The 27,264-nt window shown below is 41.6% G+C and overlaps 1 protein-coding gene across 19 annotated transcripts in view; it reads left to right on the top strand.

The window, feature by feature from the left end:
• The window catches only part of MAGI1 (membrane associated guanylate kinase, WW and PDZ domain containing 1), a 615,965-nt gene extending 591,791 nt beyond the window's left edge, over positions 1-24,174 (top strand). For 7 of the 19 annotated variants that reach the window (XM_073787522.1, XM_073811339.1, XM_073811336.1 and 4 more), the window contains 7 exons: positions 2,472-2,780; positions 6,129-6,332; positions 15,000-15,093; positions 15,225-15,288; positions 16,246-16,389; positions 18,703-18,841; positions 22,950-24,174. In XM_073787522.1, the coding sequence (XP_073643623.1) occupies positions 2,472-2,780; positions 6,129-6,332; positions 15,000-15,093; positions 15,225-15,288; positions 16,246-16,389; positions 18,703-18,841; positions 22,950-23,701 (1,706 nt within the window). In that variant the 3' untranslated portion in view covers positions 23,702-24,174. Of the gene's footprint in view, positions 1-2,471; positions 2,781-6,128; positions 6,333-14,999; positions 15,094-15,224; positions 15,289-16,245; positions 16,390-18,702; positions 18,842-20,928; positions 21,018-22,949 lie in introns of all 19 variants that reach the window. The other 12 variants (XM_073811341.1, XM_033865254.2, XM_033865247.2 and 9 more) reach the window with 8 other exon arrangements.
• Positions 24,175-27,264: the final 3,090 nt, after the last annotated feature.

Raw genomic sequence — 27,264 nt, 5'->3', positions numbered from 1 at the left:
AGCTGCTGTGTTGTTGACAGTCATATGTATTAAACTATTTTAATTTTTACGTTTTTCACTATAAGCAAGTTGTAGCGCTGGCCAGTTCTAGGTCATGTTTCAGTCCTTCCTCCTGCAACTCAAATTCGTATACATCCTTCCAGGCCCAACTCAAAGATAACCTTATCTGTAAAACCCTCAGAAATTCCCTCCTTCCTCCAACTGTCTGCTGAGTTTAGCCTTCCCTTCTTGCCATCCTTGGGCATCGTGGTTCACTTCCGTATCAGAATCTGCCATTTTGAGGCAGTATTGGGTAAATGTCTGCCCTTCCCATTCATTCACCATGTTTGCCTGCAGCCCCTGCCTCCAGGTATTCAAGACAGAACCCAGAATGCAGAAGAGGCAGATTCCATGTGGTATCAGTTGAATTATTGAAGCAGGATGCCGTGAAATATTAGGAATTCTCCATAGCTGTAATACTAGTGAAACACCTGTTTATCAGATAAAATCAACTGGCATCTTGTTTTAAAAAAAAATAAATAAATAACTCATGGGGACTTCCCTGGCAGTCCACTGGTTGAGACTCCTCGCTTCCATTGCAGGCGACATGGGTTCGATCCCTGGTTGGGGAACTAAGATCCCATATGCCTCCTGGCATGCCCCCCCCCCAAAAAAAAATTATAGAGCTCATTTAAATGGTATATAATTAATTACAAAAGAATTAAGATATCAGATTCCAGTGTGAGAGCCCTACCTGTTGCAGCCATGAAAAGAGTGTTAATCACTTACGTCCCTAGAGCTCATTTATGGCCTCAGGATCTTAACGTAGTATCCCACGCAACCAGTAGCAGCAATCAGAAATGGCTTTTGAGATGAGATGTAAACTTTCTGACTTCACTGGTCCAAATAAAAATAGTAGAGCAATGTGATTTTTGTTTGTTTCAGATGTATTTTTTAGATCTTAAATATTGGGGTTTTTAAGCTCTGGGTTAAAGGCATGTTCAGTCTTTGAAAAGACATAAGGCTAAGGGAAATAAGCCAGTCACAAAAGGACAGATATTATATGCTTCCACTTCCATGAGGTACCTCGAGTAGTCGAGTCATAGAGACGGAATGTAGAATGCTGGCTGTACCAGGGACTGGGGAGGGGAGAGTGATTAGTTAGTGTTTAATGGGTACAGAATTTCAGTTCTGGAAAATGAAAGGGTTCTGGAGATGGATGGTGGGGATGGCTGCATAACAGTGTTTCTGTGCTTAATGCCACTGAACTGTACACCTAAAATGGTCAAAATAATAAGTTTTATGTTCTGTATATTTTACTACACTACAAATGAAATCTGTGAAAGGGGATGCTTTGGGGAATAAATTTAGTAGTCCTATCCAAACCCTGAACACACATTTTGCTGTTGACATGAAAGCTAAGTCGGTCCCACCTACTACGGTGGCTGTTTAGGAGAGCTTTACCCTGTCACTTGAGAAAGCAATAAAACTGAAATTTGATCAAACGAATTCTGAGGGAGGCTAAAGTATCCAATTGCGTGATCGGAGTAGATCATTGACATCTGGAAGCGAGGAAGAGACGCTAAGTATACCTCTGACGGGTGTTGTCAGGAATCCCACAGTAGGGAAATCTTAATGGTACTGTCAGCTTGCCATGTCTCCGGTGATGGAAAAAGCAAAGCAAAACTGTTTGCACATCTGAGCAGAATGTGACTTGAGGGTAATGACAATTTGAGTGCAGTGAAGGGCATATCTCTGAGGCAAAAAAGGTAGTCACCCTTGCTGTGGGCCACACCTATACATCCTTCAGTGGGTCATTTTTGTTTGTTTGTTTCATTGAAGTCCAGTTGCTGTACAATATTATGTAAGTTACAGGTGTGCAAGGCCGTGATTCACAATTTTTAAAGGTTGTACTCCATTTATAGTTATCATAAAATATGGGCTATATTCGTGTCATGCAATATATCCTTGTAGCTTATTTTATACCTAATAATTTGTACCTCTTAATCCCCTACCTCTATATTGCCCCACCCCCCATCTTCTCCCCATTGGTAATCTCTAGTTTGTTCTCTATATCTGTGAGTCTGCTTCTTTTTTGTTATATACACTAGTTGGTTGTATTTTTTAGATTCCACATATAAGTGATCTCATACAGCATTTGTCTTTGTCTGACTCATTTCAGTCATCATAGTGTCCAGGGGTTGGTTTTTGATTTGTGAACCGGGAAATATTTCAGAGTGGGCCGATCTTGCCGCAAATTTGAGTCTGTATGCAGATGCTGAGATACAATATTGCTGTAAATGATACAGAATTGGGGTGTCCCCTTTGCTGTTTTTCCATCAGCTCTTTTCAATCCCTGTATCTCAGTTCTGTGAGGCCAGTTGCTGTCATAGCTGTCATAGCTGCGGAGCCTTGGGGGAAGGAGGAAGGGGTGGCAGGCAGGGCACGTTTCTCGCAAAGGCGGGTAACTGAGAAGTGAATCTCTTGCACAGCCTCCAAAACAGAGAACGAGGTGCCCTCGCCAGCCTCCTCCCATCACAGTAGCAACCAGCCGGCCTCACTGACCGAGGAGAAGCGCACTCCGCAGGGCAGCCAGAACTCCCTGAACACGGTGAGCTCTGGCAGCGGCAGCACCAGCGGCATTGGCAGCGGCGGTGGCGGCGGCAGCGGCGTGGTGAGCACCGGCGTGGTGAGCACCGTGGTCCAGCCCTACGACGTGGAGATCCGGCGCGGGGAGAACGAGGGCTTCGGCTTCGTCATTGTGTCGTCGGTGAGCAGGCCTGAGGCAGGGACTACATTCGGTGAGTGCGGTCACTTCTCCCCAGTGTTTCCTGGGATGCCCGGGACTGTTCTATGGCAAGTAAAAGACAGCCAGAATCTCATTAACAGAAACGCTTTTCATGCTTTCCGCTTCAGATGATGGAAGTCTTAATTGAGGATGGAGTTAGTTGGGTCGCTTTTCAAACCCTCCTGAAGGCTGGGATTTTTTGTTTTTAACCCTTCAGCTTCCATTCTGATTGCGTGTTCACAGGCAGACAATTTGACACGTAGGTGAAATTTGCAAAGCAGACCCTTGACAGGATTGAGTGTGAGAAATTCTTGCTAGAGAAAGCCGTTTGCAAAGTTCTGAGCAGGATATCAATCGTAGCAGTTGCCTCAGAAGGTCTGAGTGTTTTTTTTTTGTTTGTTTTTTAATAAATTTATTTATTTACTTTTGCCTACGTTGGGTCTTAGTTGCTGCGCGCAACTTTCTCTAGTTGCCGCGAGCGGGGGCTACTCTTCATGGCGGTGTGCAGGCTTCTCATTGCGGTGGCTTCTCTTGTTGCGGAGCACGGGCTCTAGGCGTGCGGGTTTCACTAGTTGTGGAGAGCTGGCTTCAGTAGTTGTGGCGCACGGGCTTAGTTGCTCTGCAGCATGTGGGATCTTCCCGGACCAGGGCTGGAACCCGTGTCCCCTGCATTGGCAGGTGGATTCTTAACCACTGCGCCCCCAGGGAAGTCCCGGTGTAGGAGTTTTTAAAAGAAGCATATGGTTGTAGAAATAAATGCCAGGGGAAAAAAACAGGTATAAGGAGTAAAAATATATATGAAATGCCCCTTCATCTTGTCCTTTCTCTACTCTATCCCCGTCTGAAATTTTAAAATTTTAATTTAAAATAATATGTTTACTGTTGCCTGGTTAAGAATCTAATTAAAATCTGAGTTCAGAGCCGCTTGTCTTCACTGCCCTTGAATTGTAGCAGGGATGATCGTCCTGTCTCATCCAGATGTTGGGGGTTTCAGCAGAGTATGGAGAAACACGGCTGTCACCCTCTCAGAAGGTTAACTCTCTGCTGGGTGCAATAGCTGAGACAAACAGGAAGCCAGGTGATTCCAGGAACTAGGAATCTATGAATCTGTTTCCTATTAGGATGGATTATAAGTATGTACTCCAAAACTGATCACCTTCTTCATTAAATAAAACATCATTTGTTATTTTCCCCAAGCACATTTGTTAATTAATCTGAAATATGGTGGGAGACAGGGAAGGGCTGTGCAGGCTTTGAAATGTACTTCACCTCTGTTTCCAAATGACTTACCCACAAGGAATCTGAGGACCCGTGGCCCAGGTCGTTTGTTGGCTGACATCAGCTAGGTGCTCCCTCCCGTTAGCTTTCTGCCCCGGTACAACTCCGTTTGCCTCCATTTAGTCTTGGTACATTGCTTCCTGCTAAAGCCATTTCCCACTAAGGTGCGTTCATTAGGAGACAGTGAGTTAAGCCAGTTCCATGCATGTGTGGCTGCCGAAACAAACACCCATTACTAACAGTGCTTCTGTGAGCTCCATTAATAACATTATCACAGCATGTCACGGGTGGTGGGTGACTTGACCTCAAGGCAAGGTTGTTTTTTGGTTTTTCCATTAGTTTTGGAGACTTTTCTGCTTAATTTAAAAATAAAAAGAAAGGCGGGGGGGGGGGGAAGAAATCTCAAGTTATTTTCTTTAGATCTACAGTTTGTCCCCATGTACCCTGTGATGTTCTCAGGATTTCAGAGTTCTCAGTTTCCCTTTCTAGAATGAAATAGCAGCTATGTCTGTGTTATTTAATGAATACGGAATGACTTCACCCACAGTTTGGTCTTTGATTGCTTTCCTCTGGCTCTTAATACAAACAAATTAAACTTTCCCTAACCTTGCATGAGACTTCTGAGCTATGCGAAGCTTTCCTCCCACCTGCTGTATGATACCTTTCCCATGGGACTTGTCCTTGGAGATGGGCTAAATTTAATCAAGACCTTGAATTTGGGTATGGAGGCTTTCTACCACACCTGCTTGTTGCTTGTTCCAGAAGACTGTTTAACTGCCTTTTGAAAGATTCTTTGACCTTGACCTTAAATCCCGTGATACAGACGCAGGCAAATATGCTGAAATTCAAAGGAATTGTAGCTCATTTTCCCATACATTTTCTCTAAATTAGGACAGAAGAGTCCTCTCAGTTAGTTTCAACATCTCCCATGTTAGTTTTGACACCTTTTCCCACAGTGGCTCAAGTATACAACTATCTTTACAGCCCGCAGGAAGACAAACTCTCAGAATCAGTGAATATGCCTAAGAAAGTTTGAAAGTCAGTATGCAATTATCTGGAAACCCTGTGTCAGGCGTCAAAGCCAATTTTCCACCTCTCTTTAAAAGTTACCAACGCTCTTGGTTGTGAAATGAAATGCCTCAGAGCACACAGTAAAACCTTCTTCTTCAAATGCACTTTTCCTGGTTTTTCCTCTCGTAGCTGTGTAGTAACTGATCAGGACAAAGGAAATGATTAAAGGAAAAGGGTTGAGGAATGATTTGAACCTAGTTTTGGTTCACTGTCCTCAGCTTGAGTATGTACTAGATTTTCTTATTCCTTTGAGGGGATTTTTATGAGAACAAGGAGGATTTCAGAGCTAATGAGCCATTTGGGCCCTTCTCTGAAAGCACATGAGAGAGGCTGATTGAGCAAAGGTCATAAAAGGAAAAATACGTGTCAAGGTTGGGTGCCTTCTTGGCTCATCTCATATGTGCCCTTTTGCTAAACCTTTCATCATTCTGAATAGAAGGCAGAAAGTCTAAGTGTTTGTCTATTAGGCATTTTCAGATTGGATTTTTGGCGCTAGCAGACTCCTAGGCCTCACCAGACGCCCAGTGATTATTTTTTCTAAATGGAGAAAGAACAAAACATTGGCAGAAGCGTAAGCAACACCTGGCGAAAATGATGTGACTTGAACACAGAATGCGCAAAAGCCTCCCTCCCAGCTCTGGGTTTCACGTTTGCAGCCCCCAAATAAGCCTACGGCAAGTTATTTTTGGGGCTCTTGAGAATCTTTAGAAGTTCCTAAAGATCCCAAATTTTGCCACTGATTGAAGGAGGGAAGCTTGGGGTCCCCCCTTCTTTTGAATCGGGAAAGGACTGCAGCAATGAACTATCATTTTTCAGGGTTGTAACTTCTTAAACAAACGCCCGGAACTTTGCCAATGTTTTGAGCCCCGGCACAGAGTTCTCCTTTAATAACATTTGCTTAATGCTTTAATTAATTAACACTTAACCTTCTCTTTCCCTTCTCAACCCTTTTTCTCCTCCCTTCACTCTATTCCCATGTAACTTAAAAAAAAATTAAAACTGACTATCAAAGCAGGCAATGCATGTGTGGCCATGCCTCACAAAATAGGTCGGATTATTGAGGGGAGCCCTGCTGACCGATGTGGCAAGCTGAAAGTAGGAGACCGGATCTTGGCGGTAAATGGATGTTCCATCACCAACAAGTCCCATTCCGACATTGTCAACCTCATCAAGGAAGCGGGAAACACAGTTACCCTCCGCATCATTCCCGGGGATGGTAAAGTATACCTATTGTGTGTGTGTCTCTCTTCAGCTCTGTCTCTATCATTAGTGTTCATGTAATTGAATAGTTTTGACCTAGAGGCAGCCTTACCCATGTCTAACTGAACATACCCATCAAGCAAACATGAGCCACTGGTACTAAATCTTACGTCACCCTCTTGACTTCATCCTCTAGCCCTGGGACCCTGTCTTGCTACAGAGATAAACATTTCAGAAAAATCTTTAACTTTCTCCGATTTATTTTGGCTGTGGTGCCCTTGTCTTTGAAACAGCAGAAAAGTTTGAGTACGGGTGGTGAAGCTCGTCTGATAGTCTACCTGGCGATTATTAAAGATTTTTTTTAAAACGATGACTGAAATCTGAATGCGTAGTATGGCGACATCACAGAACTTCCGTAAGGACAGTGCAGAGCCAGTGCTCTTTTTTTTTCCAATCTGAATAAGTGAATGTATCAAAGTTTTTTATTTAATGGGAGGTTATTAGGATTTGTGCCTATGTGGTTTGTCCCTAATTTTTGCATGTGGATGAAAAAAGAATAAAATCTCTGTGTTTTTGATATTTTAACCGGCCTCCATGAAACTAGGCCTGTTCTTGTTTATTTGTTTGATTGGTTCAATTCAAATCTTTGGTTCTTTTGTAGCAGTGGTGATTCTGTCCCCTGGGGGGACATTTGGCATTGTCTGGAGTGGGTGCTAATGGCCTCTAGTGGATAGAGAGCAGGGATGCTTCTAGACCTCCTACAGTACATGGGGCAGCCCCCACTGTCAAAGATGATCCAGCAAAAAGTGTCAATACTCATTATTCATATTTAATAAAAATGAAGTTGATACGCTAATGTCACTAAGTATAGATCCTTCAGAGAATTAAGTCCTGTGTATTGACTTCCTTCTAAGCAGACTTTGCCCTTGGGAAAGAAGTGATAGTTGTCCTAGAATGTTTCAGTGTCTTTTTTTTTTCATTCTTGCTACATATGTTATAAAATAAAATATATTCTAAAAGTCAATGAGTATTTCTCAAGAGGAAACCGTGGTTTATGGGGGAACTGTGATAAAACTCTCTGCCACTGATCTATAAAATAAGAAAATCAGAGATTTTATCTGAAAGTAATTCAGCAGATCAACATTTTTATATACTAATTGCTAGAAAGTGAGGCATATTATTTTAAAACTCGAGTGCTGTAGACTGTGCCTTTCAGAAGAAGAAAATCTAAAACCGAACAATAAATATTTGAACATCGTTGGTCCTAAGAACAGAGAGGTTCCTCTGTACCCAAAATACCCCATACCAAATGTAGAGGAAAAAATAGCTCCTTGAATGATGGTCTATTTCAGCCTGCCTCAAATGCATGGTTAGTAATTTACCATCTGGTCTAGAGTCCATTCTACCTATTTACCACACTGGAAAGCTATTACAACTTAGGAAAGTGATCACAAGATGATAGAACATAGGTTCCTAATGGAAAGGATGAAGGAGGCCAGAAAACTTTGGTGACAAATGGTTGAGAGAGCCTAATGTAGTTTATAAATTCAGATATATTTATCTCCATGCTGTGGAGAGATTTCAAAAAAATTAATCCAAAAGAAAGAGACACAGGAATTGACTGGCTGGGTCTATGTTGGTCAGTCTTAATGTGGGAATGAGAATTTCCAAAAAGGAAGGAAGGAAAGAAAGTGCTCCTTAAGGGAAGGGCTTAGAAAAAGACTTCACAATCGGGAAAGATGTAGATATGCAGAAGCAACTTATACTCCTGTGCACATACTTGTTGACTTAATTTAATGTTCTGCAAGGGAAAATAGTTTTGGAGAACCTGAACACCAAAAAATAGAAAGCAAGATAGATCATCCAATAACAGTTGTGAATAAAAAGACATTTTTTAAAACTTCAGTCTTTCAACAGTGTAGAATTCAGACAGGCATATCACAGGCCATCTTGGTTAGAAGAAAGTAAACATTACAGTTGAGACAGTGTAGTTAAGGAACGACGTGTTGCTGAGGATGTGATTTCATTCCATGATATTTCAGGAATTCATCACCATGGTAATAAAACTCTTCACCAATTACGTTGTAATTTTCAAAGTCCAGGTAAAGCAAATCAAGCCTGGCAGCCAGAGGGTGGGTTTGTAATGCTCATCTTTTAAATGGGGCCAAAAGTTGCCGTCTTGGAAATTAGAGTGAAGGCAGGGGAGTTAGGTTTCTGGAGAGATGGAGAGATGCTGGAGCAATGCAGAAGGATTTTGCAAAAACCTAGAAGACAGAGAGTGACCATTACAATCTGATGAAGAGAAAATCATGCTGGATCCACCTCCTCTCCGTGAAAGTGTGTTGGACATGGTAGATTGTAGGTAAAAGGAAGGTGTTCTCTCCATGTTAGGGACCTCTGATCTCCTTCAGTCTCTCACTCTAGTATTTAATGGATCCAGTAGCCCAGAGGCATTTTGTTCCATGATCCTCACAAGGAGACTGAAGTTCTTCATTAGACTGGCTTTGGAGCTCTTAGAAATACATCTTGTCCAGGGTACTGTTCTCAGAAACCCAACGAGGCACTTCACAAAGAGGCTCTCTTATGAGTCAGACAGGAGATAAGCTGACCAAACTTGGAGGAGATCAGGCTAAACACTTTATATGAGCTTCTGGGCTACAGTTACTTGTCCATTACTGAGTTGAAGAAGACTAACTCATCCTTTCTTTGCACAGTTCCTGAAAGAGAAACTTACAAAGCAAGGTAGTCTTGAAATGTCACAATGTGGTTGAGCAATTTTAAGTTCTTGAGGTTTATTTTTATCAGACATTCAAGTCAAAGGTGTGACAAGGATTGAACTGTGAAGTCATCATTTTCAAACTGTCATTTAATATTTGTGTTCTCTGACTTTATCCTGTCATGTGAATCTTATTTCAACTCAGGATAAATATTTGCAAAATGTGTATCCAGAGATTCCTCTAAGAGCTCCCCCATCTACCATTAATGGAGTCATGAATTAAGGAGAGATTTGCGTATAGTTAATGACCGAGAATGTCCCCAAATGAAATTCACAACCAAAATATTAATATACGGTTTAAAGGATTAAACTATACCTGGTATTAGTCCCCAAATGACTTTATTATATACTTTCCCTCTGTTCTACATAAGGCATTGTAACCATCATTTTGATTTCTTACAACAAATTGTTTTAGTTTTCTAAATAAAAAAATGATCAAATTTAAGAAAAAAAAAAAGGAAGATGCACCATTGGTTGGGCAGTGCTTAGAACCCACTCCCCATCCACTGCCTTATCTAGCTCATGCTGCTTGTTCTTTTTTTTTTTTTTTTTGCCACACTGCACGGCATGTGGGATCTTAGTTCCCCGGCCAGGGATCGAACCCGTGCCCCCTACAATGGAAGTGCAGTCTTAACCACTGGACCACCGGGGGAGTCCCATGCTCATGTTCTTTTTTCTTATCATCAGTCACGTGATTCTCCAGCTTCACTCCTCTCTAAGTAGTTTCCCTCACTGTACCTCTCTTGTTTCCTTCTCACCTTTCTGGCTCCAACAAAAGCTTTGAAACACGACCCCCTTGATTTGGCACTATCGTGTTGTTCGAAGTCCTGCCTTCACAGTTCTAGGACAGGCCTGGCTCAGAGTTCTCACCATCTCTGCTTTTACTACCTTTGGGACCAGGATAGGAGATGAAGTGGGGGCAGAGCCTCTTCTCCTGTGAGAGATGGACAAGGGATAGGAAATTGATCATGGCAACACAGAAAGGCCCACAGAATGGCTGAACATACTGCATTTGAACTTGAATTTTGACTAGTTACACCACACATACTTCCTACCACTTGTGTTCTATAGAAACACCCTGTGAAATCTGGGTGGAATGAGACTCTAATCAGACAGAGCAGACCCTGACTGAGCCAGGCTCACATGGAAAATCATCAGACTGAATCAAGTTCAAGGTAATGAAAATATTTATGAGCTTAAAAATATATTATTTAGGGACTTCCCTGGTGGTCCAGTGGTTAAGACTCCACGCTTCACTGCAGGGGGCTTGGGTTAGGTCTCTGGTTGGGGAACTAAGATCCCACGTGCCGCCTGGCTCGGCCAAAATAAAGAAAGAAAGAAGGGATAAAAATAAAATAAAAATATATTATTTAAATATAGTCTTTTTTCTCCTGAAGTCTTTTTTAATTTTTATTTTTTATTGGAGTATAGTTGATTAACAGTGTTGTGTTAGTTTCAGGTGTACAGCAAAGTGATTCATTTATGCATATACATGTATCTATTTTTGTACTTCACATCTCTCTGATTTAAAGTATTTGCTTGTATAGGTAATAGGGCTTGGCAACATAGATAGTGCTATTTCCTTGGCAAAGGCCTAAAAGAGTTTACTTATTTAACAGAAAACTCTGTGGATATGATAGCTAGCATATACTCGGGCAGGAAGAGCAGGGTTTCCATTATATACATTTTAAATGTCTCCCAAAACTTTTCATATATTTATGGCATTTAAATTTTCAAATGCTCCCTTCAGATATTTATTACATATGTGTTTATGCATTAACATATTTATGAAAGGAATGACTGTATCCGTTGTCGATTTGCTTGGCCTTGTAATGTGGATTCCATAAGGATGGCTAAGGATATTAACATGGGAGCAAGGTTGGAATTGTAATCACTTGTCACGGAGATAACTTGAAACCCAAGATAGGCGGCGCTCCTGTCAGAAGTTAGTGCCCTGATTTAGCATGGCACCGTGACAGTGCCTTGAGAGCTAGGATATGCTCGTCTTGATGCACGATTGCTGTAGAAAGTGTAGTAATATCCATTTTCATTCCTCTGGGAGAGCTAAAGCCAGGTGTAAACACTGTTTAAGAAAGGATGTAGGGCACTTTTTGGAATTTATCATGAAAACAGCCAGTCTGTCCATCTATCTGCCTTGGAGTTTTAAAAGTCAAATACCTTGACACCCCTTTATAAAACTGCCTCTACGGTGTACTCTTATATCAAGCCCTTCTTTTACATTTTTTCTATTATATGGGGCAAATTTTGCTTTGGGATAGAGATATAAATTTGTGAGAATGGGCTTCATCTCTGTATTTTAAAAAGCTGGATAGAATTTCATCACATACTGTCTTGGTTTAATTCTAAATGAAGACGTAAAAGCTCATTTAAAAACATATAAGTGTATATTAATAGATATTAAAAAAGCATCCTGGAAATCTAGGGTATACTAAAAGTTATTTTAGTGCTCGGAGGTGGCCCAGGAAATCTAGAATTCAAAACCAGGGTATTTTGTATCTTAATTAATCTCTGATACTGCTTAGTGAAGTTGGTGGTACTTATACAGGAAGGTAAAAGTACTTGCTTATTTGAAGGGAATGTACCAATCCGATACGATTTCCCTGATACCAGTGCATAATTCCCTTGTAAACAGAATGAAACTAAAAGTTAACTATCAGGCAGGCCCTTGGTTTAATTCCCATTGCCTCCACTTGCTCTCCGGAAGACCTTGGACGTGTTGCCTACTTATTCTAAGCCTCAGTGTCTCTATCTATAAAGTGGGGGTAACTAATTGCACCTATTTCATTGAGTTGTGAGGATGAAATGAAATAGTACATGTGATAATGCGCCTAACACAGTGCTTGGCGTGTTGGAAACAATCGAGACATGGTGGTTGTTCATAGATTAAGGAAAACAAGCAAAAGGAGAAAAATTCAGTGGGCTCAGCTAGGCATTTGCATATTAAATGTTAATTTTTGAAATGCTTAAAATTAAGCTTCAATCCAAAACAGATTTGCATATAAATATGTGAAAAGTAGCAAAGGAATGATGGAAGGAAAATTAATAAAAATTCTATTTATATGTATGTTGAGTGATTATCTATTATATCTCATCAAACCTTGAAAATGGCATAAGTATTAAAATGGTCTGAGAATGGGATCTGCCCTGCCTAGGAAACTCTGGCTGCCAAAAACACCCAAGAGGGACGTCCCTGGTGGTCCAATGGCTAAGGCTCCGGGCCCCCAATGCAGGGGGCCTGGGTTCAATCCCTGGTCAGGGAACTAGATCCCACATGCCAGAACTGAGACCTGGCACAGCCAAACAAACAAATAAATAAATAAATCTTACTGATTTTAAACTTTTAAAGAAAAAAAAAAAACACCCAAGAACTCTAAAGGGGAACCTCTGCACAATTCAGTAATTATAATCACTTTAATTACAAGGGAACATTCTTTTTGGTATCCTGATGATGATTTCCCCATGGCCCTAGCAATCTTGTGATTTCCCAGAGAGTCTCCATAAAATTAGTTACAATGAGCAATATGAAGTTTTTAAAAATACACATTTGTGAAACTACTGGCAAATCACATTGACAGGCTGTGCGGTCTCCTAGTCCTTTGTATGGGCACAGCAGGCAGACTTTATGAAATACCACTTAGATTTATCGCCTTGGTTGTGCCGCTTAACTGCAGTCATAAAAATGGACTAATAATATACTCAATATTGTGATAACAGTAATAAATACATGCCACCCATAAAAATGATGCTCATCATTTTTTGAGCAGTTTTTATGTGCCAGGCACGAGCCCAAACACTTTCCTCCCAGGTAATCTTTGCACCAGTGTTCTTAGATATTTCTGTTATGCTGTATGTGTAGGTGAGGAGACTGAGGCATAGAAAGTTTAAGTAACTTTGCCTCAAGTCCCAGCCAGTGAGTTGCAGAGTTTGGGTTGCAAAGCCAGGTAGTCTGACTCTAGAATCTGACCTTATAACTATTATGCCTGACAAGCTTAAGAAGTACCACTTCCCCACCTTGGAGGGTCACAAAGCGTATTGGCACAGTTAAGGGTCCACAGGAGAAACAAAACACAGACACACAAAAACATTTCTCTCTGTGTCACCCACTATTTTTCACCCTATTTGACCACAGATTACTGCTCCCTCAGAATCTGGAGCAACATTTGGTAAAACAGATTCTGTGGGAGACATCACCCTAAAGCACGAACTGGATTCACATTTTAGTTCATCTGATCTAGTTACATTTTCTTACTAATCTTGCGCCTTCACTGTCCAGATCATAATCTTTAGAGCTGGAATAGAAACTGTTAAAATCGTATTTCAACTTTCTAATTTTGCAGAGTTTAAATAACTTATACACGTTACCACAGTAATAAATACAAAGTAGAAGTAGTAGCAAGGGCCACAGCTACAGTCAGTGTGTATTGAGTGCTTACTGCATGTCAGGTACTGTGCTAAACATTTCATATATTTTTACCCAAGAAAAGGGAATTATTGTCATCATCCCCTTCTATCAGATGAGGAAAACAAGGCACACAGCTAATGAGTGGGGGACAAAGGGATTTGAACCTGGGTCTGATCTCCAGCCCTTGCTTTTAACGCCTATGTGTAATGAAAATAAAATAACAGGAAGTCAGACCTAATCTGAGTAGTATTTTTAGGAAAGTAAAATGGAAGATTTTGGGGGATTCTACCTTAGGAAAGTAAAATCCCAAAAACTTAGGATTAGTGAGATGTCCATAGAAACTCGGTTATACGTGATGGGTAGATACATGTATTCCACAAACACTGGAGTGCCTACTGTGAACCACAGGGCGCCTAGACACTTCTGGATTTCACAGCACACTGTGAATTAAATGGGCATTTATAGGCTAATCTAAGAACTTCACCACCACATTTAGCATTTTCTTGATTAGAAAACGTGTGCCAAGTTCCAAACAGTCAACCTAAAAATAAATATTAATAGTGTAACTTGCTCATAGTTGCTTACTATCTGCCTTGACCTTAATGGAGAAATAATTAGTAATAGAACATATAACTATTACAATGTGAATGATTGTATTTTCATATATGCACGTTGGTTTGCAATCTGTAGGCATGTTCATGAGTGTTTTCAAATTCTGGGTCTCCAAACTCCCAGAGATCAATGAAGTTGCTTATGAATGTGTTTAGTGGAGAAGAAAAGCAATTTTCATAAGAATATAATCATATCCATTACATTAGGGTGGCTTCCTGATCTGTACAACTTAGATTTATAAACTCCAGCTCTAACTAATGCAAGTTTTAAAGTGAACTCTTCATGAGTGAATCTAGGCGAGGTCTCACAAGAATTCCACATTTTTAGTTGTGCTTCATTTTATAAAAGCTTTGGGGAAGAAAGTAGATGTTATGTGCGTGTGTGTTTAACAAGATGTTAGCGCACTTTTGATTTTAATAGTCACATGAGAAAATCAAACAGACTCACTAAAGATCGCTGGAAAACTGCAGGAAACATTAGCAGAGACATCATCAGCCTGTAGAATTATGGGAAATAATTCTGGTGTGGTGCTATGATTTGATGGGCCTGCCCTTTATAAGTGATGGGGGAAGAGTGAAAGGCACCTACCTTGGCTACAATTTTAAAGTACCATTTTCTCGGGTAAACTCTTTCTTTCGTTTGTGGAGATGTGTGATTGGGAGGAGGGTAATGGGAGTGTACGTGGCTCACATCATAGAAGATCTTAGAATGGTCCTTTAAACTCTTGTTGAGAAATTCAGTTCAAAACTGAATGTTTGAAGTGGTGACGGAGAAGCCAGATAGAATTCACAGGTGAGGCTTCTGCACACCTCCTGGTGTGACAGTGTCTTCTCTGGGGCCTTCATTTCCTGATGCTCTGTCTTACCCTGCAGAGTCTTCGAATGCCACTTTGCTGACCAATGCGGAGAAGATTGCCACCATCACCACCACACACACCCCTTCGCAGCAAGGGGCCCAGGAGACCAGGTCAGACATGGCTTTGGTTTCTTTTGTTACTTTCAAGGGGAAAAAGTAACTCCTGTTGTGACGATGCTCCTCCTTGATTCTTTCTCTGTCTCCCCGTGGGTTGCTCTTAACACTTTTTTCTCTCGCTTCAGCAGGAATACCACCAAACCAAAGCCGGAGTCTCAGTTTGAGTTCAAAGCACCCCAGGGAACACAGGTGAGGGCCATTTCTCTTTCTTCCTTGTTGGCTTGGTGTGTTTCCTTCCAACTTTCTAAAGCTGTTTTTACCAGGTATCTTCTAAAAGGTACCCTCAATTAAGATAAATAACTTTTTGTGAGGGGTATGTACTAAACATGTACTCATATTGGTTTATCAAGGAAATGACATTTTACTACCTTTGAAAGATATTCCTAGACATCCTTTTCTAGGCAGGGCTCGGGGGGAAACCCAAACAAAATAAAAAGCTATAATTGTCTCAAGGATTGGTGATCAGAGAAAGAGCAAAACAGCTCATGTCTCGTCATGGTACTCATAAAGGCAGTTATGTCAAGAAAATGTCTTTTTGTTAAGGTGTTTCTCAGACTTGTGAATTTCAGAGGAGACCCCTTAAAGCTACCCAGCTGTCACACAAGGTGGTAATGGAGGGTGCACAAGTAATAGCAGGTGAAGCAAATTTGGGAAACATGGGGTGATACAGAGTTTAATAGGTTTTTTTCTCCCCCCCGACTGGCCTTCTCAGAGCCTTCCCTAATCCATTCCTGATTCTCCTTAATCAGCATGGGTAGCACTGTCCAGATGTGTGGAGGTAGTTGTTGGTATCCTAATGATGAGATGTTGTCAGACGTTGGGCAGGGAGGCTGAATACCCAGCAATGTGCTGGATGGTATTATTTAATGAAGGATTTTCCTGCCCCAAATGCAAGTTGCAGCCTCACCGATTAAACTTTAATATATGCGTGTTGGCACGCAATCTGTATGCACACTCATGAATTCCAGATCTCCAAACTCCTAAGGTTAATTGATATTAATAAACAATCAAGAACCACCAAGAAGGGGATAGAAACTGCGCCTCTGTGTCAAATGAGCATAATGGAGAATGTTGGGGAAGAGGGAGAGAGAAATGTGTGTGGATTTAAGTCCTCCCAGAATGACTGCACTTAATTTCTTTGAACAGGAGCAAGATTTTTACACTGTGGAACTGGAAAGAGGTGCCAAGGGATTTGGCTTTAGTCTTCGAGGGGGCCGAGAGTATAACATGGACCTCTATGTTCTGCGCTTAGCAGAGGATGGTCCTGCAGAAAGGTGTGGAAAGATGAGGGTAAGTAGGGAGAGGCGTCTGGAGTGGACATAAAGAAGTCATCTGCAGTGACTTCTTGACATCCTATGGTTAGAACCTGCACGTTCATGAGAATTACATGTTTCTAAAGCTTTCAGGACACTCCAAGTGCAGGACTCCCACCCTAGCATAAATCTCTCCCTCAAGCATAGTTAGCTGTAACTGCTAAAGTTAGGTGAGCTCTTCCAACTCTGAGGTTGAGTGAAGGATTAAAGTCACTTATGAACTTATTAACATGGATATTGTCTGAATCCCATCTCCATAGTTCTTTTACTTAATCTCATGGGGCAGGCACATCACTTCCCAGGGATTCCTGGGTATCCCAGCATGCTTCAAGAGCAGGAAGCTGTGTGGTTCTGTAGGTTCTGGGTGGTGAGCTCCATGCAGTCTCTAGCTAGCCACTGCCGCCTCCCCCTAGGCCTCGGGAATGATTTAACACTCTGCATTAGCGGAGGGCCAAGGAGTCCGTGGCGTGACTATTCAGGGTCACTAGGTAGTCATCAAAGCTGCAAATTTTAAATGCACATGTGCCAGAAGTCCAATCTGTTCTGTTTAGATATCTAATACCTCTTACACGTATGAATATGTTGCTCTCCTGGGCAGATCAGATGATTAGAAAAGAAAAAATCATCTGCTCGTTAGAGATAGGGGGCAGAGATGGAGACATACATAGGGAACAATTTGCAAGGAATTAAAGAAATTGAGAGTCAGGTCAGGAAATCAAAAAAGTGATTAAAATTAGCCCTGAGCAGAAAGAGGGAAAAGAGTGACCAAAGGTGGGGAATTTAATGCTTGTAACTTAAGACAGAATCTTGAATTTTATGTTTCTTCAGACTGAATTTTTTAATGAGCTTTTTTTTTTTTAATTGAGAAGGTAGACCATGAATGTGATTTTTAAAAATTAGAGGAAACTGGTGCATAGTAAAAATATAGTTTCCAGGGTCAAACTAATATACCAGTTTCCTGTATATCCTTCCTCTATGCACACACATGCATAAGTTGTGCATATATGGTGGTTTATATTCCTTTTGTTTATATTTCAGACACATGGCATATGCTTTTCCATGTCTTTACTCACTTAAAAAAGTTTCCGATTGAAAGAAATACCACTATTCTGATATTTTGTATAATGTTGTACAGTTCACAAGACATATTGTAATATTCTATTGGACCCCCTCAGTGTGGTAGGCATGGGTTGTTATCCTCCTCTTATACAGATGAGGAGGTGAGCTCCAAAAAGTAAAGGACTTAGCCAAGATCACTTAGCTAACAAGTGGTGGGACTCAAATTTAGTCCTTTAAACTCCAAAGCCAGTCCTTTCCTCTTCTACCTTCTAGAATATGTGCTCCATGAGAGCAAGGATCTGGCCTGTCTTGTTTACTCCTTTGCCTCCAGTGCCTGGCATAGTCGCTGACTCCCAGTAAATGCTGCAATCAGTGTATCAGCCAGGAGTGTGGTCTCATCTGAAGGCTCAGCTGGGGAAGGATCTGCCTCTAAAGCTCACTCACAGGGTTGTTGGTAGGACTCGTGCGCTTTGGGCTGTTGGCCCAAGCCATCCCTCATTTCCTTATCGTAGACTCTGTAGGGCAGCTCACAGCATACATCAGAATGAACAATTGAGAGAACAAAAGAGGACAAGTAAGACAGAAGCCAAGGGACTTCCCTGGTGGTCCAGTGGTTAAGATTCTGTGCTTCCACTGCAGCGGGTGTAGGTTCAAACGCTGCTCAGGGAACTGAGATCCTGCATGCCATGAGTTGTGGCTGAAAAAAAATTTTTTTTTAATAAATGAAATATTTTTTAAAAAAGACAGAAGCCAAAACCATGTTGTAACCTTATCTTTGAATTGACCTCCCATCACATTTGCCATATTGTTTGTTAGAAGTAAGTGACTAATTCCAGCCCACATCCGAAGGAAAGGGGATTACACAGCATATGAATTGAAGGAGGCAGGGACCATTGGGAGCCATCCTAGAAACTGTCTGCCACATCCGCCTCCCCTCAACAATTAATATTCCCTTTGCTACTTTATTTTTTTAGCACTTAACACTGTCTAGTGTACATGCATTTTTATAATTTTCTTATTGTCTTTACCCCACTAGAATACCATCTCCATGAGGACAGGGATTTGGGGGGTTTTTCACTGCTGTATCCTAAACAATAGAAGATTTTTCTGGAACATGTTCAGTAAATAGTTAGTGAGTCAATAAATGAAAGAATTTAAAATTACAAAGCACCTCAATAGCTGGTGAAACCCTTTTGTGATCTTCTCCCTTGGCTCTCTCTTGCTTTGGCAGGTTGGTGATGAAATTTTAGAGATCAATGGTGAGACCACCAAAAACATGAAGCATTCTCGGGCTATTGAACTGATTAAGAATGGTGGCCGCAGAGTGCGTCTGTTTCTGAAGCGGGGAGACGGCTCCGTACCAGAATATGGTGGGTCAAACTATGAAAACATTCCTTCCTTCCCTGGCATGACTCCATGAATTTGTCTCCAGAACTGCAGCAGGAAAGTCTTTTTGTTTCCCCTATTCACCAGTGTCTTACCAGCCTCTCGCACCATGTGATTATTTGCCTCGCTTGTTCTGAAATCTCTACACATTTCATCCTTTTGCTTGCTTACGTGGACTGGGGCATGGCCTAAGACGAGCTCTTTATAGCCCCCTTTCTGATAATCAGAGAGAACATTTTGTCTAGTCCGACCAAGAGCGAAGGAATGTTTGTTTGAACTGTGCCAAACTGTTTCTCAGATCCAATTCTTAGCACAAAATGACTCTACTCCTTTTAAGAAGCAGGAAAGCAGGTTTCCTGAGTGATATGTTGAGGCACAATTCTTTTTTTTCTCTCTCTTTCTTTTTTGGTTACTTGATATCTTTATTCAAGAGGCGTGAAATTTGGAGATGATTTGGGGGCCTTGCTCACCTCCTTGATGCTCTGTATGCAATACTTCTGCATCCCCCCCCCCCACTGGTCCCTACCCCACATCAGACCACCTGAGCCCACTGCTACAAAACAAACAAAACTGTTGGTATATTAACCATATGTTTTTAGGTGATAAAGGATGAAATCGATTCCCAGTGCCCATCGTGAGGGAAACACATTACTATACCTTTCCTGTGAGGAAAGCCAGCTTTTACATAGAGTTCCTTTGTCATATCTGTAGACATGATTTGACTAAACAGTAATGCTCTTCACCTAGCCTAGTGTTCTGATGGTGAAATATTGTATATTATAATAATTACATCCTATTTATTTGAGATTCTTGTTTAAAATTAAAAAAAAAAAAAAAAGCTATGCCCTAGATGTAGGGCTTTTCTTCCCAACCAAAGGTCTACAAAAGTTTCTATAGAAACTGTGATTGAATGGTCCCCATATACGTTGGTCCCCTTTATTAGGGATTTATCTGTTGTCACCCTCTTCTCTGAAAGTCATTTGGCACAATTCCCAGTTGCATTTTGGACTTGATGAGATACTTAATTCAGATGCAGCTCAAGGAGAAGGATAACCCCTTTGAAGGACAGCCTTCCCAGGTGTTGGGCATTCATGCAGGCGCAAAATACAAGGGGCCCAAGGCCGGGGCGGGGGGGGGGGGGTGGTGGGATGGGATGGGATGGGGATCAGATGAGGCCCCTTGAGACATGGCCAACCATGGGGGAGGTATTTTGACAACATTAAGATGCCACAGCTGTGTACTGTACTAAACCTTGACCATAGGTGTATCGATGCCACTGAAACTGTGTAACATTATCTCCCTTTTCTGTCTTCCCTATGCTTCTGTTGGATGTGATCTTTCATTTGCGAGTCATCGTCAGTAACCTGTGTACCTTCTCAAAACCTATGTCTGTTGCACTGAGGATGAAAATCCAACACTAACAAATGTTCTTTGGGCTAAAAATAAAGATCATTGAAATACACAGTTTTTTTCCAAGAAGGGTTGAACGTGCCAGGGTTGTGCTACTGTAATGTCTCCATGTGTCATTGGGACTAAATCTCTCTAATTCTATTGATTAGAATCACAAATGGGTTATAATATGTTAAGTTCCAATATTTTTCTGACTTGATTGGAACCTGCTTCTCTGTGAGGCTATTTTTGTAATGAGTTTTTTGTACTTAATTTAACTGCCGTGGTCTTGGGGGAGGGGGGATGGAGGGAGGGAACTTTGTTCCTTTGTTGTTTATTGTTAATGCTCTCCTATGCCAGCCTGTCATTGTTCCAGTTGTTTGAAAAAGAAAAAAAAAGAAAAAAAGAAAAAAGGATGCATCCATTGTCTGGCTTCTCGAGTCACCTTATCTGGCTGTCTGAAAACGTCACTGTTCCGATTTTGGTCTCTGCAGCCTTATTTGAGTGTTGCCTTAGACTGTCTGACTGGACAAATAAACTCTCTTTGCCCTATGTTAACAAATGCAGATTTTTTTTTTTTTCTTTCCTCTTTGTTATAGGGAATCTAAACGTTCAACTTTTTCTCTTTCTCTCTTTCTCTTTCTCTCTGACTGTTCTTGGTGCTGGGCCCTCCCTCCTACAGCGATGATACCTCCTAATATCGCTGCATGTATGAGAAATGAAAAGCTCGGGGAGGCTTGCTTCTACCTTATGGGCCATAATCAAACTACGGTTTGTAGCTCAATCAATACTAGGTGTTTCTGTGCTGTGGCCTAATTTCCTCATTGCTTCTGCTTTAGCTCTATTTTGATATGTTTGGCAATTCATTCTGAGCACCCTGCGTTCTTTGAATTGTAAGTACACCGCTGACCCTATGGAAGTCTTACCCTCCCTTCTCTTAAAAGTAGGTGTAAGAAATCCCAAGGTTAGATTTATGATAGTCATTGAAGCCCCTTTCCTCACCTAGATCCTAAAATGACTTCATAAGCTTCTGCGTGTGTTAATTCTAGAAGTCTACCCAGCATTCAGAAAAAAACAAACCTCAGATCACAAAGCTCTCACTTGGAGGGATAGGGCTTTGATAGACAGGAAGATGAGATTTCCTACTCAGTTATCTCTTGGCAAATGACAGCCCACGGGCCAAGTCTGGTCCGCAGCCTGTTTTTGTAAGTGAAGTTTTAGTGGCACATCGCCATGCCCGTTCCTTTCATGTGTTGCCCACGGCTGCTTTTGCACTATAGTGGCAGGTGAACAGTTGTGACAAACTATGCAGCCTGCCAAACCATAAATATTTTACTCTTTGGCCCTTTACAACTTTTTCCTTTAAAAAGTTTACTGATTCCCGCTCTAGGCTATATTCCTGCTTTTGTTAAAACCCACCCTAGGTTTTGGGAGATGGTTCGTGAAAGAGACTAGTTGCTTAATGTTGACCTTGTTGGCTCATGAAAGATCCTTAAGGGGGCACCCGTGATTCCTTCGCCCCTGTGACTGTGGCCCTGGTTTGCCCTCCACGCTGCAGCACATCATTTCAGGTGCTTTGCCTGGAATGCAATAGTGTGTATGACTTACTGGGTTTAGGTGTGACAAAGCATCCCTGTTTTGAAAAGAGCTGTCATACATCCGGGATGCTACCTAAAACATTTGCAGCGTCATTTCAAGTAGTTTAACAGTAAATAGGAGCCCTATGGGTTGCCCTGCTTTTCAATCTATAGACAACTTGAGGTTGTAAGAAGCTGTCCAGAGACTTCACGGCTCAAAGATGTAATTATGGCTGCTTCTATAGCATCCAGAAAAGTGCCTCTATCCGAACCCCATCTAATGTCAAATGTGATCCTGACGGCCTCTCTTCCACTCCCTTTTATCTGTCAGCAGACTCTACAGTTTAAAAACAGTTCCTTAAACTTATGCAAAAGTAAAGAAAATAGTTGAACAACATTCACAAAGGTAGAGAGAATGTTAAATGGACCCTCCCATGATGTCACAATTGCCCATCATCAACATCTGGCTGTGTTGCTCTGTAATCACCAGGCTGGATAACTTTTTTTTTTTTTAAGAGAAGTATATTTTGCTTACAGTAAAATGCATAAAGCCTGAGGGTGCAGTGCAGTGAATTTTTACCTCTCTATGCACGCCTTTAATCCCCACCCAGATCAAAACATCAACTCTTTACATTCCCCCAGAAAGTTCTCTCATGACGCTCCAGGTCAATAGCCCAGGTTGTTTTAAAGCAAATTAAAACAAGTATTCTTTAAAGAAAGGAATATTTTCTGTCATGGGGGCTGGGGGCTGGGGGGGGTGGATCGGGGAGGAAGGGGGGTAGAGTGGGGAAAAAAGAGCAGGAGATAGGGTGGGGACATTTTGATACTTTTAGACAGACTATTTGGGTTGTGCCTTTAAAGACTACTCATGACTGATGTTACAAGTTCTTTAATGGTCTATGAGTATAAAGAACAGTAGACTAGCTGTGGAAAGCCACAAGTACCAGTTTTTTAACCCTGACTAGTTACAGTTATACTTAAATTAACCAAGAGCCAGTTGGCTTTGATTCTGACTGCTGTAACAGTCGTTTGTTTGTTGTGACTAATGGGATCTCACGCGTGCGGGTGGAGACAGGAGCCGAGGTCCTTGGTACCAAACTGTTGCTCTGGTTTCTCTTCCTCGCAGACCCCAGCAGCGACGGGAACGGCCCTCCCACCGGTCCACAAGGTGTTCCGGAAATGAGGGCCGCGCCCCCCGACCGCCGACAACATCCATCATTGGAGTCCAGTTATCCACCCGATCTTCACAAATCATCACCACATGGGGAAAAGCGGGCACACGTGAGAGATCCCAAAGGCAGCAGAGAGTATAGCAGACAACCCAACGAACATCACACATGGAACGGAACTTCTAGAAAACCCGACAGTGGGGCTTGCCGACCCAAGGACCGGGCACCCGAGGGACGAAGAGATGCCCAACCCGAGCGGATGGTGACCAATGGCCCTAAGAGGAGGCCCCCGGAGAAGCGGAGGGAGGGCACGAGGAGCGCTGACAACACTTTGGAGAGGAGGGAGAAGCAGGAGAAGAGGGAGGCTTCCCCGGAGAGGAGGCGAGAGCGGTCCCCAACCCGCCGGAGGGACGGCTCCCCCGGCCGGCGGAGGAGGTCTCTCGAGAGACTCTTGGATCAGAAAAGATCTCCGGAGCGCAAGAGAGGAAGCTCGCCCGAAAGGAGAGCCAAATCCACAGACCGGCGGCGGACCAGGTCCCCCGAGCGGAGGAGAGAGCGGTCCCTGGAGAAAAGGAGCAAAGAGGACAAAGGCGGCCACCGAGAGAGGGACGAGACAAGTCTGAAACAGGATGCCGGCCGAAGTTCCAGACATCCCCCGGAGCAGAGAAGGCGACCTTACAAAGAATGTAGCACCGACCTCAGTATCTGAGACCCTGAATCACATTCCAGCCTTTACCGTGTCAAAGGTTCTAAGAGGAAGCTCACAGACCTGAAATGATTTAGTTTCTTATCTAGTGAAGCGTCTGACGTCAGCCTGATGATTCTCTGACTTGCGACAAACATTTGATGCATTTGAAATCTTATAAGAAAAAAATATATATATATGAAAAGTGTTGTGCCTGATGTATCATATTAAAGAAAGTATTTTTAAATGCATACTTTTTTGGAAATTATTTGCCAAATGCTGCCCCCAAGGGATATAAATTTTGTTTCTACATAAACTGTAGAATTGTCAAGAATTGTTCCCTTCTGGGGGGAGCGACCTTTTTCTCTCCTGGTAAAATGGGGCTGTTGATCATCTTCTCTAAGTAAGGAAAATCACTGATCAAGTTTAATTAATTTGATAGAGACTTATGTAGTGATGTAGTGCTATACTGTAGTTAGGAGTTTTTCCTGATAAAAGAGCAAAAAGGCAAAAATTATATTTGTAGAAGCTGAGGACTCTTTGGAATGGATCAGGATTGCCGACGATCCTAAAATTAAGAAACTGTATGAAGAGACTACTATCGCAAATGAAGGATATTTATAGTCAAACGACACAGCACAAAGAAATGTTACGTTCTCAAGTTATAGTTGGTTCAGAAAACAGTTCGTACTCTCCCTGGCCGTAGAAAGGTGCCAGGAGGAGAAGGTTGGCCGCCATTACCCCAGTGCAGCCCAAGCACAGATGCTCAGGTTCATTAGCATCACCAACATCTAATAAGATTTCATTAAGGCAGTGCCATCACAGCTTTGCCCAACTACTAGAAGGAATGGATAACAAACACCTTGTGTGTTGTCTTGCCTGATTTGAGGCGGAACAGGAGATGGAATGGGGGACAGTGTGCCTGGCGTGAGGAGTCCTAAGAATTGCCAGTACAGAAAGTATGTTCCCCCGTTTTAGCGTAAGCCCGCGCTTGCCCTTTGCCAAACTGGGGAGAAGGGAGTAAGTAAGCCTTGTTGGAAGGAACCTCTCTGTTAATGTTTAAAAGAAATGAGGGTTGGGCATGCTCATTCTTAGAAATGCCAGTTTTCCTTTGGAACCATAATGAAAGTCTCCAGGATGATTGAAAGGGAGAGAAGGATGCGATTTCAGCGGTTCTAGATCTAGCTGGCAAACCTCTGCCCTTATGACCCTGTTCTTTTAGTCTTTCGACAGAGCAAAACATAGTGATTTTTCTTTGATAAAAGACCCATTCTTTTGCTATCTCACAGGAGGTTTGGTTGGGTCGGCTGTAGCCCCAGGATGCGGTTGAAATGGATTACTGCCTAGCTGAGCCAAAACCTTTGCTTGTACCTGTTGGACCACTGCAGCAAACCGCTGCTTACGATGCATTGTGTATTTCCATAGTACTGTTTTGCATTTTCCATACAGACACAAAACTTTGCAAGTCAATCACTGTTGTTCTCATGGTACTGTTTAAAAAAAAAAAAAAAGGAAAAAAAAAAATGGAGAAAACCAGCCAATTACCATGTGTACAGAGTTAAAAATTGTAATTAATAGAGCCTGTTTTAAAAACAAACAACTGTTGCCTTTTTTTCTTGTATAAAAGAGAATTTATGACACAAAATTTAGCTGTGAGGAATGTGATATGTGTTTATATTTCTGAATATGGAACAAATTGATTCATTGGGATATATTTTACTGTAAACTAAATCAGGTATGTAAAGCTGTTTTAAAAATGGGAGACTATATAAGTAATTCTCTGAAGCTTGAGTTGGTTTGAATATCATCATTTCCTCCTTGGTGAGCCTGCTTGTGATTTATTAAGCACTTGTTTGCATTTCTGTTCTTCATTCATTTCTTGTGGTGTGCTATGGACTTAATGCTCTTTCTGTATTGATGAAAAGCAGTATGTGGGCCAATCTTTTTATAAAACACTATGCATATATAAATATTACATTGTTCATAGCTTTATTTGACTTATGGGTTTATACATAACATTAGAATGAATAGCTGTCATTGTGTGGACACGCACAAAGCAAGTTTCTTTCCTGGAACAGACACAATTGTACATTTCTGTAGCTAAAAAAGAGGAAAAAGTCTGTGACTGCTATTTTTATTTTCAGAGTTTTCCATACAGAGTGTACATTGAACTACAGTGGTAAGGCGGAGCTGAATAATGATGTTCTTTTTTCATCAATTTCCTAAGAGCCAACTTGGGGATTTTATTCCTAAGGCTCCACTGCTAGAAATTCTCTCACTCTTTCTAGCCAAATCCATGATGTTAAATGATCGATGCTTTCAATTGTGGTCCAGAGTTTTAAATAAATGAAATCAAGAGGTGGATTTTTGGAGTACATCGTGAAGTTAACATTTTGATGTCTTTCTTGTTGTCAGAGATGATACTTGACCTCTTAAAATCTGTGTGCTACCCACCTGGGCTTGGCTCCGTCTGTGAAGACTTTTGATGTGGCAGTGCCGTCTGAGTTCCACATATCAGATTTGCTTTGGAAATATCGTACTGTACAGGGACTATGCATTAAGCAGAAAGGTAGTGTTTTCTCTGAACTACTGTAACCTTAAATTGGAGACTGATTCTTTTGAGCCTACTTTCCCTAGTTCCACACTTCGTGTACATGTCTTGATGAGAGATGATATGGATGAGTATTTTGTATGATTAAATCAAACCCTATAGGAACTTCCCTCCCACCCATGACACAGTCAATGCCTGAAAGAATTTTGTGGGGAGAACTGAACACCCTACTTGTATTTTTTAAGTTTCTTTTGTGAAAGATTTTTTAATGCATTTTTACTGTAAAAAATACATGGAAATGTATGCATTCCATAACCACGATTGCTTCTGGATTGATATCTTTCTTGTCTCCGTGTTATCTCAAATATATCAGGGTCACGTAACCAAGAGAGAGTGTCTGGCTCCCAATGCGATGAAATGTCATACCATTCTGTTGAAAGGGAAGGAATGATGGTCTTGCAATAGTATTGTGCCTTGCTACTCAAAGTTTGGTGCATGGACCAGCTCCCTCCTCATCAGTGGAGAGCATGTTAGAAATTCAGAGTCTCAGGCCCCGCCCTCGACCTACTGAGTCAGAATGTGCTTTAAACAAGATCCCCAGCTAATATGAATGCATGTGAAAGTTTGAGCTGCATGGTATTGCACAGAACCCTGGCGATAAAGCAAAACCTGCCAAGCCAAGAGTTTCATCACCTCCTAACTGTGATATTGGGCCAGTTCCTTAACCTCTTTTTAAGAATCAGTTTCCTCATCTTCGAAGGGGCAGACGTCATGGAGTTGTAAAAGGAAATGGAAGTGCTTAGCACACCTCTGACAATCAGAAAAATCCCCAGTAAATGCACTAAACTTTTTTTGAGGAGGATTTTCTTCATGGCGGTCGGTATTCTACTCCTTTTCATTGTCCTTGTTTATTTTCCAATCAAAACGAAGAAATACCTTCTCACTCTATTAAAATGAGGAAGAAGGACTTCTGTTTTAATTATAAAGTTAATGAACAATGTGGTTCAAACTACTTCACAAGTATAAAAATTACACT

This window comes from Tursiops truncatus, chromosome 10 (genome assembly GCF_011762595.2).
Source record: "Tursiops truncatus isolate mTurTru1 chromosome 10, mTurTru1.mat.Y, whole genome shotgun sequence".
Classification (NCBI taxonomy): Eukaryota; Metazoa; Chordata; class Mammalia; order Artiodactyla; family Delphinidae; genus Tursiops; species Tursiops truncatus.
The sequence above is the reverse complement of the archived record's forward strand: the minus strand, read 5'-3'. Positions and strand labels throughout refer to the sequence as shown.